Below are 14289 nucleotides of genomic sequence, written 5' to 3' on the forward strand. Positions count from 1 at the left end.
CTCGAACAGATGAACTGTCTCCCTTAAAGGGACAAAGCTTGCCTAGACATCAGCTAAGCCACAGAGCGAAATTGGTGCAACTTTCGGTGATCTTCATCCTATTGAGCTCGAATGTCCCTAGGGGCCAACGTCTAATTGATTTTAATTAAGGTGAAAACTATGTAATAATTGATTCACCTAATTTGGGCAAGAATCTGGTGATGAAATCCAGTTCTTATCTTGTTGGGGTGATTGCCCTTACTATGTGCAGATTAATTGGTGTATGTGTATCAAGCATGCATTCACACTTTTGCTAAAATTAAAATCAAACAATCACCACAAAATTTCAAGCTAATTGAGAATCAATTTATATAAGAAAGGTTCAGATGTTACCAAGAGGAATTCCCCAGTAATTTTTAAAGCAAACCTTTACAGTATTTCTTTTTCAGCCGTTCCCTTTCTGATTGTTCCAAATTTTCTCTTCGATTTCTGATCAAGAAAAATCAAAAATTAATAAGAGAGAGAAATGAGATAAGAAAAGTAACAAAAATAGAAAATATTTTTATTTTATTTTAGAGATATATATATATATATATATATATATATATATATATATATATATATATATATATATATATTGGAAGAAAAACAACTATGCTAGCAATCCCCGGCAACGGCGCCAAAAATTGATAGTCAACTTTAAAGACCACGCAATAGCACGTATCTGGTAGGATAGTGATTACGGGTATCGATCCACAGGGATTGGGGTATAGTTGTTTTTCTTAAAATAAAAATATTTCAAATGATGAATTTGTGAAGACTATTAAACTAAACAATTCAATAAAAGAAAATGCAATTAAAGGGATATCAGTTTGGGAGAACCTAGGGCAAGGAATTCACCACTAACATCGGAACAAGGGTTATTTATATTTTATTTCGTTCTTGGATTAACATGCAAATTGGCTACAAGCCTAATAAGCATTTAAATAAAAATTCACAAAAGTAATTTGGGCATAATCCATCTTCGGTTGGCATGAAATGTCTACCCTAATCTAAGGTGGCAGCACATCGCATCTTCCCTAAGCATAGACTATCTTATATTTACTTAGTGATCATGAAGAACAGTTGTACGAACATCATACTTAAAATCACAGAAATTAAATATGATTCAAAAGAAGATATCCATTAAAAATAATAAGTTCATACAACTCCAAGAACATAAAATAAAAACATAAAATTCTTATCCCTTTGTTAGGGCTGCATCCAGCCCTAAAGAGAAGATCAGCCCTGCATGGAGTTGGAGACGGCAGCAGCAGCACAGCAGCGGGCTTCCATCTCTTCCTTTCGCCGGCTTCCTCTCCCTCTTGAACTTCTATGGAAATTCATTCCCGAAATACCCAAAAGTTCTCTCTCCCCTTTTATTCTTCTTCTTCCCGTGGGATGTGGCCTCCGAGTGATGATGGGAGCAACCCCCGGTGGGGGAAAAGGGAATGCCCCCTCGGTGGGGGAAGAAGGATTGATCCTCTTCTTGGTTCACGCTGGGCCTTTTATAGGCTGCACCGCCCCCTCGCTCCTCCTCTCTTTCTTCACGTGCGTGGGAGGATAAGGTCGTTGAAGATTGATCTGATCCGCCGTTGGGAAGAGGGTGATGATCCAGAAGAGGCCAACGCCGAGACTGTTGACGTGGATTCCGGGGAGATGCTTACAGCTGAAGGAGTTGCTTGGATAAAGATGTATCTCGAAAGACGTTGGATTTGCTGGTGATGTGGAGCAGGGGATGCTTGGAGTTGATCACGGAAAGGATGGAATCTGTGCTCAAACGTGGACGCGGCTGAATCTGGGAAGTTTGGACGCAGAAGGAGATAAGGATGCTGGGAGATTACTTGCAGTTGGTTGGGATCAATCCGATCCGAGCTCATCTGGGTTGAGATGCAGCCATTGGCTGGACGTGGAGGAATCCGGAAGAAACTGATAACGGATGCGGTTGAATGCTGGGATAAGGATTCGTGATGAGCTGCATCTGCTGGGATAATGCGGAGAAAATCTCGGACGCGGAAGGAGGATGAACTCTGTTCTGTTTCCTAAACAGGGGAAGAGGATGAATCTTTGATGGCTGGGATGAAGACGCGTGAAACAGGGGATGATTCATGGGATTCGGCAGCTCGGGCGTTGGGAGTGAAGGTGCTGGAAGCTTGATCTGCATCACGGGATGGCTCGCGGATGAGGTTGAGATTAATCCGGGAGTTTGGATGAAGCTCACGGTTGGGAACGGATGTCAAGTGATCTGGAACAGGGGAGAATAAGTTAGATGCCGTGTTTGCTGGTCCGTGAGGCTCGGGAGGATGGAGTCGGGATGAGCTGATGATGCTTCAACGAGGTGGAGATGAAGACGTTGAGGAAATCTCGGCTGGGCGTGGGAGAATCAACATGGAGGGGATCTAGCGGGAGAAGCTGGGAGCTAGCTGGTTCGGATTTAATTTAACAAAGCCCTGTTCGTTGGAAGCGGGAGATCACCCACGGTCGGCTGGTTTTGCTGAGATTTGGAGCTATCCATGGAGGGTAGACAGATCCGTGGGTGGTTGGATCGATGAAGACTCGGGCTCTGTTTGAACTGCTCACGAGATGGGGAGAAGTTTGGATACGCTCGAGGTGTTCAATCGGCTCCGATGAAGATGGGAATGTTGTTCCGGGAGATGCTGGAACGTGAAGAAGATAAGGATGCTGATTTACCTGGGATTCCTTTTGACGTTGGGGATCCGATTAGATGCGGGATGAAGTTAGATCAACGAGGGAGGCTGGGTTGGTTTGGTAGAGATACGTGGAGAAAGATGGATACGGCTGAGAACACATGGGTTGTATCATGGGTGTTTGATACAGGGAATGTGATCCTATTTAGTTGGTTGGAACGTGTGGGAAGGGAATTAAGTGACTGATATGTGACACAGGGAAATTTTGTTGAGCCGAATGCAGGAAAGGACCAAGGGAGTTGGGATGAATCTAAAAGGGTCTTGATTTGCGGGGCTGCATGCGATTTGGGTTCAGAATGAATTTGACTTGACCTGCATACGTTAGATTCAACCAGTAAATTACCTTTAATAATTTATTAAAATGCAATGATGAAGGTAACACATTTTTTAGTTGAATTTATAAAATATATGAATTAAAATAATGATAAGTGCTATGAATAAGATATTAATTTATGCATTATTTAGCGCTTATCACAGACCCAGCTCCTCAGGTCCAGCCGGAACAGTTTAATGCCCTGGCACAGCAAGTCCAGGCCCTGGCCGCCGCCGTTCAGAGCCTGCGGCGCGTGGAGGCTTTACCGGCACTTCCCCCGCAGGCCCAGGCCCCGCCGGAGTGTCTCCCCAACGGCCCGGTTCTCCCCAGCCAAAATTTGCATGGCTCCTCCAGAGCCAACAATGGAGAACGAGCTTCTCCCCGGAGAGAGTTACCGGGAGAAGGTTTCGACCGGAGACCCCAACTTTCTGAGGCGGAGTCAGCCCCGGATCACCGTGAGCTGGCGCAAACCACAGCGACAATCCCACGGGTGGGGGAGCTCGACCGAAAAGTCGAGCATCTGAAGCGCCAGATTGCGGCACTCCACAGCAAGAAGGCAAGACAGGAAGGGGACTTTGAGTTCACTACCAAGTCCCCCTTCTCCCGCCAGATCGAGGACGAGCCAGTTCCCGCGAGGTTCAAAATGCCTCAGGTGGAGCCCTACAGCGGAATCACCGACCCCCTCGACCACTTGGAGAGTTATCGGGCCCTCATGGCCCTACAAGGGTCCTCGGAGGCCATACTCTGCAAGGCCTTCCCAGCAACCCTCCGAGGGACCGCTCGGCTTTGGTTCTCTGGTCTGAAGCCGAACACGGTGTCCTCTTTTGAGCAGCTCGGCAGGCAGTTCGCCACCAACTTTGCTGCCAGCCGGCGCCAGCGACGAACATCAGACTCCCTCCTGAACATCAAGCAGAAGGAGGGGGAGTCCCTCAAAGAGTACCTGGACCGCTTTACCGCCGCCACATGGGAGGTTCGCGAGCTAGACCAGTCGATAGCCATGTCGGCTCTGAAGACTGGGGTCCGCTCCTACCGATTCCTCTTCTCCATCGAGAAGAGCTTTCCGGCCGACTTCACCGAAATGCTGGCCCGAGCCCGGAAGTACGCCAAGGCCGAGGAGGCAGTCGCCTCCAGGCGGGGGGCAATCGAGCCCACCTCGAAGAAGCGGAAGAAGCGCCGCGAGGAGCGCGGTCGACAAAGGAGCCGGTCTCCCCGCCGAGAGAAGAATCTCCCCAGACTGAGGAGCCCGCCCCGTCAGCAGGGGCGACCTCAGCAGAGGACACCTCCTCGTCCGAGGTCTCCACCACGGCCCCGGACGTACCAGGCGAGGTACGAGAACTATACACCCGTCAATGCTCCTCGGGCCGAGATCCTGATGGAAATTGAGGGTCGGGACTTCTTCCGACCCCCGCCTCCTATGCGAGATACGGGATTTCCCCAAAATTCCAGGAAGTACTGCCGCTTCCACCGAGATCGCGGGCACGACACGGAGGACTGCTTCCAACTCCGGGACGAGATAGAAGCGCTCATCAGACGGGGAGTACTCAACCGGTTCGTGAGGAACCGACATGAGGAAAGGAGGCCGGCGGAGAATGTCGCACCAACCGAAAATCCTGGCGGCAACAGGCCTATCGCCGGCACCATCAACATGATTGGGCGGACCTCGGCAGGAACAGCCGCCCAGGGAGCACCCCCGAAGCGCCCACGCACTGATGAAGTCATCTCGTTCTCGGACGAGGACTTAGAAGGGGTCGAGACCCCTCACGATGACGCTGTGGTCATCTCAATGATTGTAAATAGGTTTGATGTAAGGCGTGTCCTAGTTGACAATGGAAGCTCAGCCAACATTTTGTACTACCATGCCTACCAAAAAATGGGGTTGACAGAAGGACACCTCCGGAGAATCAATGCCCCGCTGGTCGGGTTTACCGGAGATGCGGTCCCGGTTGAAGGTGAGGCTAGCTTCCTTGTCACAGCTGGCCTCGCCCCCCGGGAGAGCACTGTGAGGACGGACTTCCTGGTGGTCCGTCTGCCCTCGGTCTACAACGCCATCCTTGGGCGCCCAGGGTTAAACGCCCTTCGAGCCGTGGTTTCAACTCGCCATTTGCTCATGCGGTTCCCCACCGGCCAAGGAGTGGGCGAGGTCCGCGGAGACCAACTGGTCGCCAAGCAATGCTACATGGCGGCCCACACAGTAAAGCAACCAGCCGAGGCACCAGACCGCCCGATGGGCCCTTCACTGCCCATAGAAACCCTCGATGCGAGGGACACCCTCTGGAAGAAGCAAGTAGAGCCCGGTGAGCTCCTTATTCAAATCCCACTACAAGAAAATTTTTCCGAGTTAACCGTGCAGGTTGGCTCCGGCCTCGGCGCCCATGAGAGGAATCGCCTCGTCAGCTTCCTGCGGGACAACGCTGACGTCTTCGCCTGGTCGCCCGCGGACGTGCCAGGAATTGACCCCGAGGTCATGGTCCACCGACTCCAGGTGAGGCCAACCAGCAGGCCTGTAAAGCAGAAGAAAAGAGGCTCCGCCCCTGAGCGACAACGAGCTGCGGCCGAGGAGGTGGACAAACTCCTCGGAGCCGGCTTCATCCGGGAGGTCTCCTACCCGGATTGGCTCGCCAATGTAGTCCTCGTAAAGAAGGCCAACGGAAAATGGCGTATGTGCGTGGACTACACCGACCTGAACAAGGCCTGCCCAAAAGACAGCTTCCCTCTCCCGAGCATCGACCAACTCGTCGACTCCACTTCAGGACACCAACTGCTAACTTTTATGGACGCCTTTTCAGGATACAACCAAATCCGAATGGCGCCAGAAGACGAGGAGAAGACGGCCTTCATCACCGACAAGGGCACCTACTGCTACAAGGTGATGCCCTTTGGCCTGAAAAACGCTGGGGCCACCTATCAGAGACTGGTCAGCCAAATCTTTAAAGACCAGATCGGCCGAAACATGGAAGTCTATGTGGACGACATGCTGGTAAAGAGCCAAGCGGCAGAACACCACATAGCCGATCTCAGCGAGACATTCGCCAAGCTCAGAAAATACCAAATGAAACTCGATCCGGCGAAGTGCGCGTTCGGAGTCACCTCGGGCAAGTTCCTGGGTTTCATAGTGACCCAACGCGGAATTGAAGCCAACCCGGAGAAAATTCGGGCACTGCAAGAGATGTCGCCTCCAAAGACAGTTAAGGAGGTGCAGCGGCTCGCGGGGCGGGTAGCCGCCCTGGGAAGGTTTGTTTCTCGATCAGCCGAGCGTTGCCTCCCCTTCTTCAAGAGCCTCAAACGGCCGAAAGACTTCCGGTGGACAGAAGAATGCCAGCAAGCCTTTGAAGAGCTTCGGAGCCTTCTGGCCTCTCCCCCGCTGCTCACCAAGCCCCAGAAGGGCGAAATTCTTTACTTATATCTGGCCGTCTCCCCAGCTGCAGTAAGCTCGGTCCTCGTCCGGGAAGAAGACAAGCTCCAAAAGCCGGTCTATTACACCAGCCGGGTTCTCAGGGATGCTGAGACCCGATATTCTAAACTTGAGAAGACCATCTTCGCTCTCATCATCTCGGCTCGGAGACTCAGGCCTTACTTCCAAGCCCACACGATAGCTATATTAACCGACCAGCCTATGAAGCAGATATTGCAGAGGTCGGATCGTGCGGGGAGGATCGCCAAATGGGCGGTCGAGCTCGGGAAATTCGACCTAGAATATCGGCCCAGGCCGGCTATCAAAGCTCAGATACTCGCCGACTTCATCGTGGAGTGCACCCTTCCGGACGACCCCGAGCCGCCATCTGAGTCCGTGGAGGAGACCCCGAAGCAGCCATGGGTCCTGCACTCGGATGGGTCTTCGACCCCGGGGGGCAGCGGGGCCGGACTTATCCTCACCAGCCCAGATGGAGTGGTGGCCGAGCAAGCTCTGCGCCTCGAGTTCCCGGCCTCGAACAATGAGGCCGAGTATGAGGCTCTCATCGCCGGGCTCAAGCTGGCGAAAGAACTAAAAGTGGGAGACCTGACGGCCTTCAGCGACTCCCAGCTGGTGGTGAACCAGGTCCAAGGGGATTTTGAAGCTAAAGAGCCATCCATGCAAAAGTATCTCCAAAAGGTGCGGGAACTCACATCTGCCCTGAATTCTTTCAATATTCAGTATATTTCCAGAGCGGAAAACCTCAGGGCAGACCAGCTATCCAAACTGGCCACCTCCCGCATGAGCGAGCTTCCCAAGGGAACAGCGCTCGAGTATCTTCGGGTCCCCAGCACGGAGGAACCCGAGCCCACTATGTGCATCGACTCCGAGCCAAGCTGGATCGACGGACTCGTCTGCTATCTTCAGGACGGAACTCTACCTCATGACGAGACGGAGGCTCGCCGAATCAAGCGCCAGGCTCCCCGGTATGTCTTGTACGAGAATAAACTCTATCGACAATCGTTTACTTCTCCCCTTCTCAGATGCCTCCGCCCCTCCGAGGCGGACTACGCCCTCCGAGAGGTCCATGAAGGGATCTGCGGAAATCACCTGGGGGGTCGAGCCTTGGCCCATAAGATCCTGCGGCAGGGATACTACTGGCCCACACTCCAGAAGGACGCAACGGATTTCGTCCGCAAGTGCGATCGGTGCCAACGAAACGCCAATATCCAGCGCCGACCTTCAGCTCTGCTGACCTCCATCATCGCCCCCTGGCCGTTTGCCCAATGGGGGATCGACATCCTGGGGCCCTTTGCTCTGGCCACCGGACAGAGAAAGTTCCTGGTCGTCTCCATCGACTACTTCACCAAATGGGTCGAGGCCGAACCTGTTGCCCGGATCACCGAGCAAAAGATGCGGGACTTCGTGTGGAAGTCTATAATCTGCTGATTCGGACTACCCCGTATCCTTATATCTGACAATGGTCGACAATTTGACAATGTTCATTTTAGGGAGTTTTGCTCTGAGCTCGGCATTGATCATCGCTTCACCTCGGTTGCCCATCCCCAGACAAACGGGGAAACTGAGGTAACTAACCGAACTATTTTGCAGGGACTCAAAGCTAGGCTTGATCGGTCCAAAGGACAGTGGATCGAGGACTTGTACAATGTCCTTTGGGCGTACCGGACCACGTTCCGACTGCCCACGGGAGAGACCCCCTTCAACCTAGCATACGGCACTGAGGCCGTCATCCCATTGGAGATCGGCTTGCCTTCTCTGAGGGTGGAGCATTACGACCCCGATACCAATTCCTCCCAGCTCAGGAGCAATTTGGACCTCGTCGAAGAGACAAGAGAGGTCGCCCGGGTGCGCATGGCGAGATATCAACAGCGAACGGCCCAATACTACAACTCCAGAGTTAAGCCCAAGCTCTTCAAAGTAGGGGACCTCGTCCTCAGGAAAGCCGAGGCTTCTCAACCAACCGAGCAAGGAAAGCTCGCCCCAAACTGGGAAGGACCGTATCAAATCGCCCGGGTACAACGGCCAGGGGCGTACAAATTGAAGTCCCTGGAAGGGACACTGATCCCACGAAGCTGGAACTCCGAGAATTTACGAATGTACTACCAGTGAAACCCCAAGGGGTTCAAGATAATCAGGATAATGGACTCCGCTCCTTTTTCTGCAAATATTTCTCTCATTTTGATGACTGTAATCCTCTTCTAATATTGGGTCGTCTGTGATCCTCAGATCCCCCGGCCAAAATCGGGATGCCTCGAGGCTCGACCGTAGAGTCCCAAACTCCCTCGACCTCGGGAAGAATCGCAGGACGGTGAAACGTCGACTGGTGCGAGATTCCTCGACTAAGGTCGAGATGCCCCGAGTGTCGACAGTGCGTGCCCAGACCCCTCGACACTTCGGGAAGACGGGGTAGCACCTTCGCAGTCCCCCGTGGCGCTCGACACCAACAACGGGGTAGTACCTTCGCGGCCCCCGTAGCGCCTCCTCGACTAAGGTCGGGATGCCCCGAGGGTCGACCGTAGAGAACCAGACTCCCTCGACCTCGGAAAGGCGCCGTGAGGGGTGGAAAGGGTGGCTCCTCCCGGGGCGCCACAAAGTGGACCCCCGGGAGCGGTCGACGATCCCCGATCCCCGAAGCGAGCGATCCCTCGACTAAGGTCGGGATGCTCCGAGGGTCGACCGTAGAGAACCAGACTCCCTCGACCTCGGGAAGCGTCGCCGGTCGGTAGAGCGTGCCCAGACCGGCCGACCTGACGAACGATCCCTCGACTAAGGTCGGGATGCCCCGAGGGTCGACCGTAGAGAACCAGACTCCCTCGGCCTCGGGAAGGCGCCGTGAGGGGTGGAAAGGGTGGCTCCACCCGGGGCGCCACAAAGTGGACCCCCGGGAGCGGTCGACGATCCCTGATCCTCGAAGCGAGCGATCCCTCGACTAAGGTCGGGATGCCCCGAGGGTCGACCGTAGAGAACCAGACTCCCTCGACCTCGGGAAGCGTCGCCGGTCGGTAGAGCGTGCCCAGACCAGCCGACCTGACGAACGATCCCTCGACTAAGGTCGGGATGCCCCGAGGGTCGACCGTAGAGAACCAGACTCCCTCGGCCTCGGGAAGGCGCCGTGAGGGGTGGAAAGGGTGGCTCCACCCGGGGCGCCACAAAGTGGACCCCCGGGAGCGGTCGACGATCCCCGAAGCGAGCGATCCCTCGACTAAGGTCGGGATGCCCCGAGGGTCGACCGTAGAGAACCAGACTCCCTCGACCTCGGGAAGCGTCGCCGGTCGGTAGAGCGTGCCCAGACCAGCCGACCTGACGAACGATCCCTCGACTAAGGTCGGGATGCCCCGAGGGTCGACCGTAGAGAACCAGACTCCCTCGGCCTCGGAAAGGCGCCGTGAGGGGTGGAAAGGGTGGCTCCACCCGGGGCGCCACAAAGTGGACCCTCGAGAGCGGTCGACGATCCCCGATCCCCAAAGCGAGCGATCCCTCGACTAAGGTCGGGATGCCCCGAGGGTCGATCGTAGAGAACCAGACTCCCTCGACCTCGGGAAGCGTCGCCGGTCGGTAGAGCGTGCCCAGACCAGCCGACCTGACGAACGATCCCTCGACTAAGGTCGAGATGCCCCGAGGGTCGACCGTAGAGAACCAGACTCCCTCGACCTCGGGAGGTATCACAGGTCAGCAAGGCGTCCACGAACCCGCCGACCTGATGTGAGATCCCTCGACCAAGGCTGAGGCGCTCCGAGGTCCGACCATAGGGTCTTAAGCCCCCTCGATCTCAAAAAGGGCTACAAATCAACAGAGCCTCCCCGGATCCTCTCAACTCCGGCAGGAGTCGCCGGGTCCATGGGAAGCCCGAGCCCCTTTTACCAGTCAAAAATGACTCCGGAGGTCGACGAGGAAGGGAAGCGACCTACTCCACCATGCGAAGCATGACCCCGAGAATGCAAGAGGTACACCCAACTAGACGCCCTCCTTGTCAAATTTTATCTACATATTGCCGAGCGGGATCTCGTCCAATGTTGGAGTCTTATTTTGCCCCAAAGCCGGGCTTCTTCGCTGGGTCGGCTTAAGACCGACCTCCCAACCTCATTATGCCTGCTCTGTTCGTCAAGTCTCCGCAATCCGTACTAAGGCTTCATAAAGTAGGGCCCAACTCGGCTCTTCTAAGTAAACTCCGACGTCCAGCTGAGAAAGTGGTCCCGGCCACGAATGTACCAGCCAAGCACAGGTACCAAGGCGATCTTTGGGAATCCCAGCCTTGTTCACCGAAATCTCGGCAGGGTCCGAGAACGATAACTATGAAAACCTTCGGCGATAACTTGTTTATTAGCCCGCACTCCCTATGAGAGGTTCGGAGTTGAGTTCGGAAGCCCGACTAAACTCCCCGAATAGCGGCACGAATAGACCTATTCCGGTCCCACTTGAAGGGCTAAGGCCCGACCTCGGTACCTTAAGATTTTCCTAAAGGCCAAACGTGGCAACTCCCACGACTCTAAGATCCGAGTTATAGGACTTAGAGAAATTTTCTAGAAACCTAAGCTCGGAGCTCCCTTTGGTCGAGACGACTGGAATCCGAGAAGGCTAAGATATAGCCAGGGAAAAGGGCAGCTTCGTTAAGCAGCCTAAAGATTAAAATACGAAGTTAGAGGTCGTCGAGGCGGTTAGCTAAGGTTCTAGCCTCATCCACGACAACAGAGGGAAAGATGAACACAGAATGACAAAAACATTTCTTCATTAACAAAGGGCCGGAAGGCCAATTACAAAATTGGAAGTCGGCCACTCAAGGGCCGACCCCGGATACAATGAAAAAGAAAAGAAAAATATGCTTAAGTCCTAAGCGGCGGGAGCCACATCCGGGGGGTCATCCGGCACATTGATGACCTCATGATCTTCCTCCGGAACAGGCTCGGGGCCGGGAGCAGGAGCTTCGGGCGCCGCCTCCGGGACAGCATCGATCTCGGCCGCCGAAGCCGCCTCCATGACACCGTCCGCCTCGGCTACCCTCGTCGAAGGCTCGGCGGGGTCCTGCTCGTATATTCCCGCCTCGGACGTCAGGATGGCAGGAAGGGCTTGCACGTCGGACCCCCAGCCTCGGTCCTCCCTCGGACGGACCGTCGAGAAGTCGTACTGAGGGCAGTACCGGCGCACCTGCTCCCGGAAGTTCTCGAAGCCTCGAAGGAAACCGTCGACCGTCTCCTCCTCCAACATGTCGCGGAACTCTTGCGACTCTTTGAAGAGTTCCACAGCATGCTCGGCTCGTTCGAGGGCCCTCCTCTCCCGGGCCTCAAGTTGCCCGAGTCGGAGGCGCAAGACCCCCTCCTCATACTCGAGGGCCGCGACCCTGGCCTGGACCTCCCCTAAGCGCGCCTCCGTGCCGCGCATGGTTGCCCTGGTCAGGGCATGAGCCGCCTTCTCCTCCTCGAGCGCCCCCACCATGGCAAGGCGCTCAGCCTCGGTGGCTGTCCACCGAGCCTCGGCCGCGGCCAACGCCGCCTCCAGCTCGGCGACTCTTTTCTTGGCCGGCTCCAGTTGCTGGCCGAGCTGTTGAACTTCTTCCCGATACCCATGGGCGATGAACGCCATGGTGTCGAGCTCGAGAATATGCTGAAAAGAAAGAAACGAGGGTATTGTGAGTTGAAAAGAACATATGTACGCTAAAAACTCGGGGAAATTAAGAAGAAAGCTTACCCGGGCAGTGTTGCAGTAAGCACTGCCGACGACCTCCTCCAGCGAAATACCCCGGAACACGGCCCGGTCCGCTGGAAGCACCGCACGCCGCAACATGGAGCGCGCGACCTCGGCATCTTGAAAGGCCGAGCGCCCCTCGGGAATAGAAGAGTCCGGCTCGGCCGACTCTTCTCGGAAAGCCCGAGAAGAGCTCGGCACGATCGAACCCGAGGTCCCGGAGCCGCTCGCCTCGGTGCCTCGGGTAAGCCCGGGTCCTGGCTGCTGCGGCCGGACCACGGACGGCTCCCCCCGCTGGAAAAGGGGGGTAGGGCAAGGAGGGGCCGACGGGCCCGCATCACCAACAACCCGCTCCCGCCTCGGGTCGGCTGCAGGGGCCCCCGCCTCGGGGCCACTCGTCCCGGCCGACGAAGAAGCGCCGTCCGTCCTCGCCCTCTTCCGAGACTGGGGCACAGCACCCCCGGCCTCGGCCTCTCGCCTCCTCAGGCGAGAGAAAAGTGATGTGTTGCTGGTCGGCATGCGTGGAATATCTGAAATCAAGAATTTTGTTAAGAGTCAGACCAGTGACCGTAAAGACGGAGAACAAGAAATAAATAAATAGAATAATGCAACCGCCCTTACCCTCGGGGCGCGCCGAGCTCAGACCCACGCTCGCCAGGGCGTTCTCCCGCAGGAGCTCGGTCAGGTCGTTGCCCCTCCCGAGGGCTCGCAAAGAGTCCAGGGTCCTCAGCTCCCTCCCCGTGGGCTCGGAGAGTTTGTTGAGGGCCTTCAGCCGAGGGTGTCCCCACCTTGGCTCGAACCCCCAAGGCGCCGCAGACGCCAGAAAGAAAAACTTCCTCTTTCACTCGTGAATCGAGGAAGGGGCGCCCCGGAAGAGTGACATACCGCCCCGAAAGGCGAAATATAACCACCCTACGTCCGCCGGGTTTTTCTTTAACAGAAAACACCAGCAAAAAAGGCCTACCGAAATCGGAATTCCGTGCCCGAGGCACAGGGATAAAAACCCGATTATGGTCCTCCATGAGTTCGGAGCCAACTGCGCCGGGACGAGTTGGTACTCGGCCAGCAAGTTGCTCACGAACTCATGGGCGGGAAAACGCAGGCCCGCCCAAAGTGTCTCGCGGTAAACCGCGATCCGACCTGGGGGCGGCTGCGTCACCCTGTCTTCCGGCCCTGCGGCTTCAAGGCGAAACCCGGGCTGGAAGAAGAAACGGGAGCGGATTAACTCCAACTCCTCTTCCGACAGACTCAACCCAACCTCTTCGGGACCGGAACCCATTCTCACGGAAGAGTGGAGCAAAAGTTAAGAGTAGAAAATGGAAGTTGACGAGGAGGAGAAAAGAGGAAACCCTAGTGAAAACGGGAGGAAAACCTACTGGACATTGCCGGAAATCGCTCCGGGCACCACCAGCAAGATTCAGCTGAGGAAGGAAGCAGGGGGGAAAGACGACGAAAATAAGAGGCAGCCAAATAAGACCTTTAGGGCAGACTCGTGGGGTTTATATAGACCCCCCTGACGGCCCAGATCGACGGGGTCGGTTCCCATCCCCCCGACCGGGTTGCGCCACGTGTCGACCTCGGAAGCCGAGGCACCGTATTCACTCCGGTTTAATAAACCGGATACGAAATCGAAGCGTTGTCCCATCGGATCTCGGGGCCTCATCATGGGTCCACAGAATCAAATCGTCTTGAGGAACGAACGGACGTAACCCCCGCTCCCCTCGTTTAATAAGATCTAGGACACGTGGAGCCCCGATGAGGCCTCCACTTCTTCGGAATTATGATCCCGTAACATGAAATCGAAAGCGTCCGACCTTGGGTCGCGCCGCGTGTCCGTTTCAAACCCCGTAACGGCACACTCATTAATGAGCCAGAAAGGTCGATTACGGAATCGAGACACCGCCTCGACGAGCTCGAGGTCCCCCATCATTAATCCGCCGTAAAATGATCCTGGCGATTCAAGAAGCATGATGATACGAGCTCCATCATTAGCTCACCGAATAAAGCAGCCTCGAGACGCCAAAGGGCGCATATCTCACCATGAAAGCTCCGGAAAGCACAAGGGGGCGGGCAAGACCTTCCCCCCAACCTTAGTGACAGACTTTACTTCCCACGTCCGAGCCCCACAAGCCGCTCGAACTCGGAAGTCGGGGGGTAGT

The 14289-nt window shown here is 55.2% G+C and overlaps 1 protein-coding gene across 1 annotated transcript; it reads right to left on the bottom strand.

The window, feature by feature from the left end:
• Positions 1-408: 408 nt before the first annotated feature.
• Positions 409-12785, bottom strand: LOC148714990 (uncharacterized). Its single transcript, XM_089923561.1, has 3 exons — positions 12134-12785; positions 11393-12049; positions 409-468 (listed from the first exon to the last, which is right to left on the bottom strand). Exons 1-3 carry the CDS (start codon positions 12647-12649, stop codon positions 409-411), a joined length of 1233 nt encoding a protein of 410 aa, XP_089779687.1. The 5' UTR covers positions 12650-12785.
• Positions 12786-14289: the final 1504 nt, after the last annotated feature.

Source organism: Phoenix dactylifera, chromosome 5 (assembly GCF_051530095.1).
Source record: "Phoenix dactylifera cultivar Ajwa chromosome 5, Ajwa_hap1_PhDact_Kaust_v1.1, whole genome shotgun sequence".
Classification (NCBI taxonomy): Eukaryota; Viridiplantae; Streptophyta; class Magnoliopsida; order Arecales; family Arecaceae; genus Phoenix; species Phoenix dactylifera.

Excerpts from the sequence above, each read along its gene's own strand:
- LOC148714990 (XM_089923561.1), bottom strand. The coding sequence starts at position 12,649 with ATGCCGACCAGCAACACATCACTTTTCTCTCGCCTGAGGAGGCGAGAG. Across the intron at positions 12,050-12,133 it reads CTTACTGCAACACTGCCCGG|CATATTCTCGAGCTCGACAC; the intron begins GTAAGCTTTCTT and ends CTTTCTTTTCAG. Across the intron at positions 469-11,392 it reads CGGCGGCCGAGATCGATGCT|AAATCGAAGAGAAAATTTGG; the intron begins GTCCCGGAGGCG and ends TTTCTTGATCAG.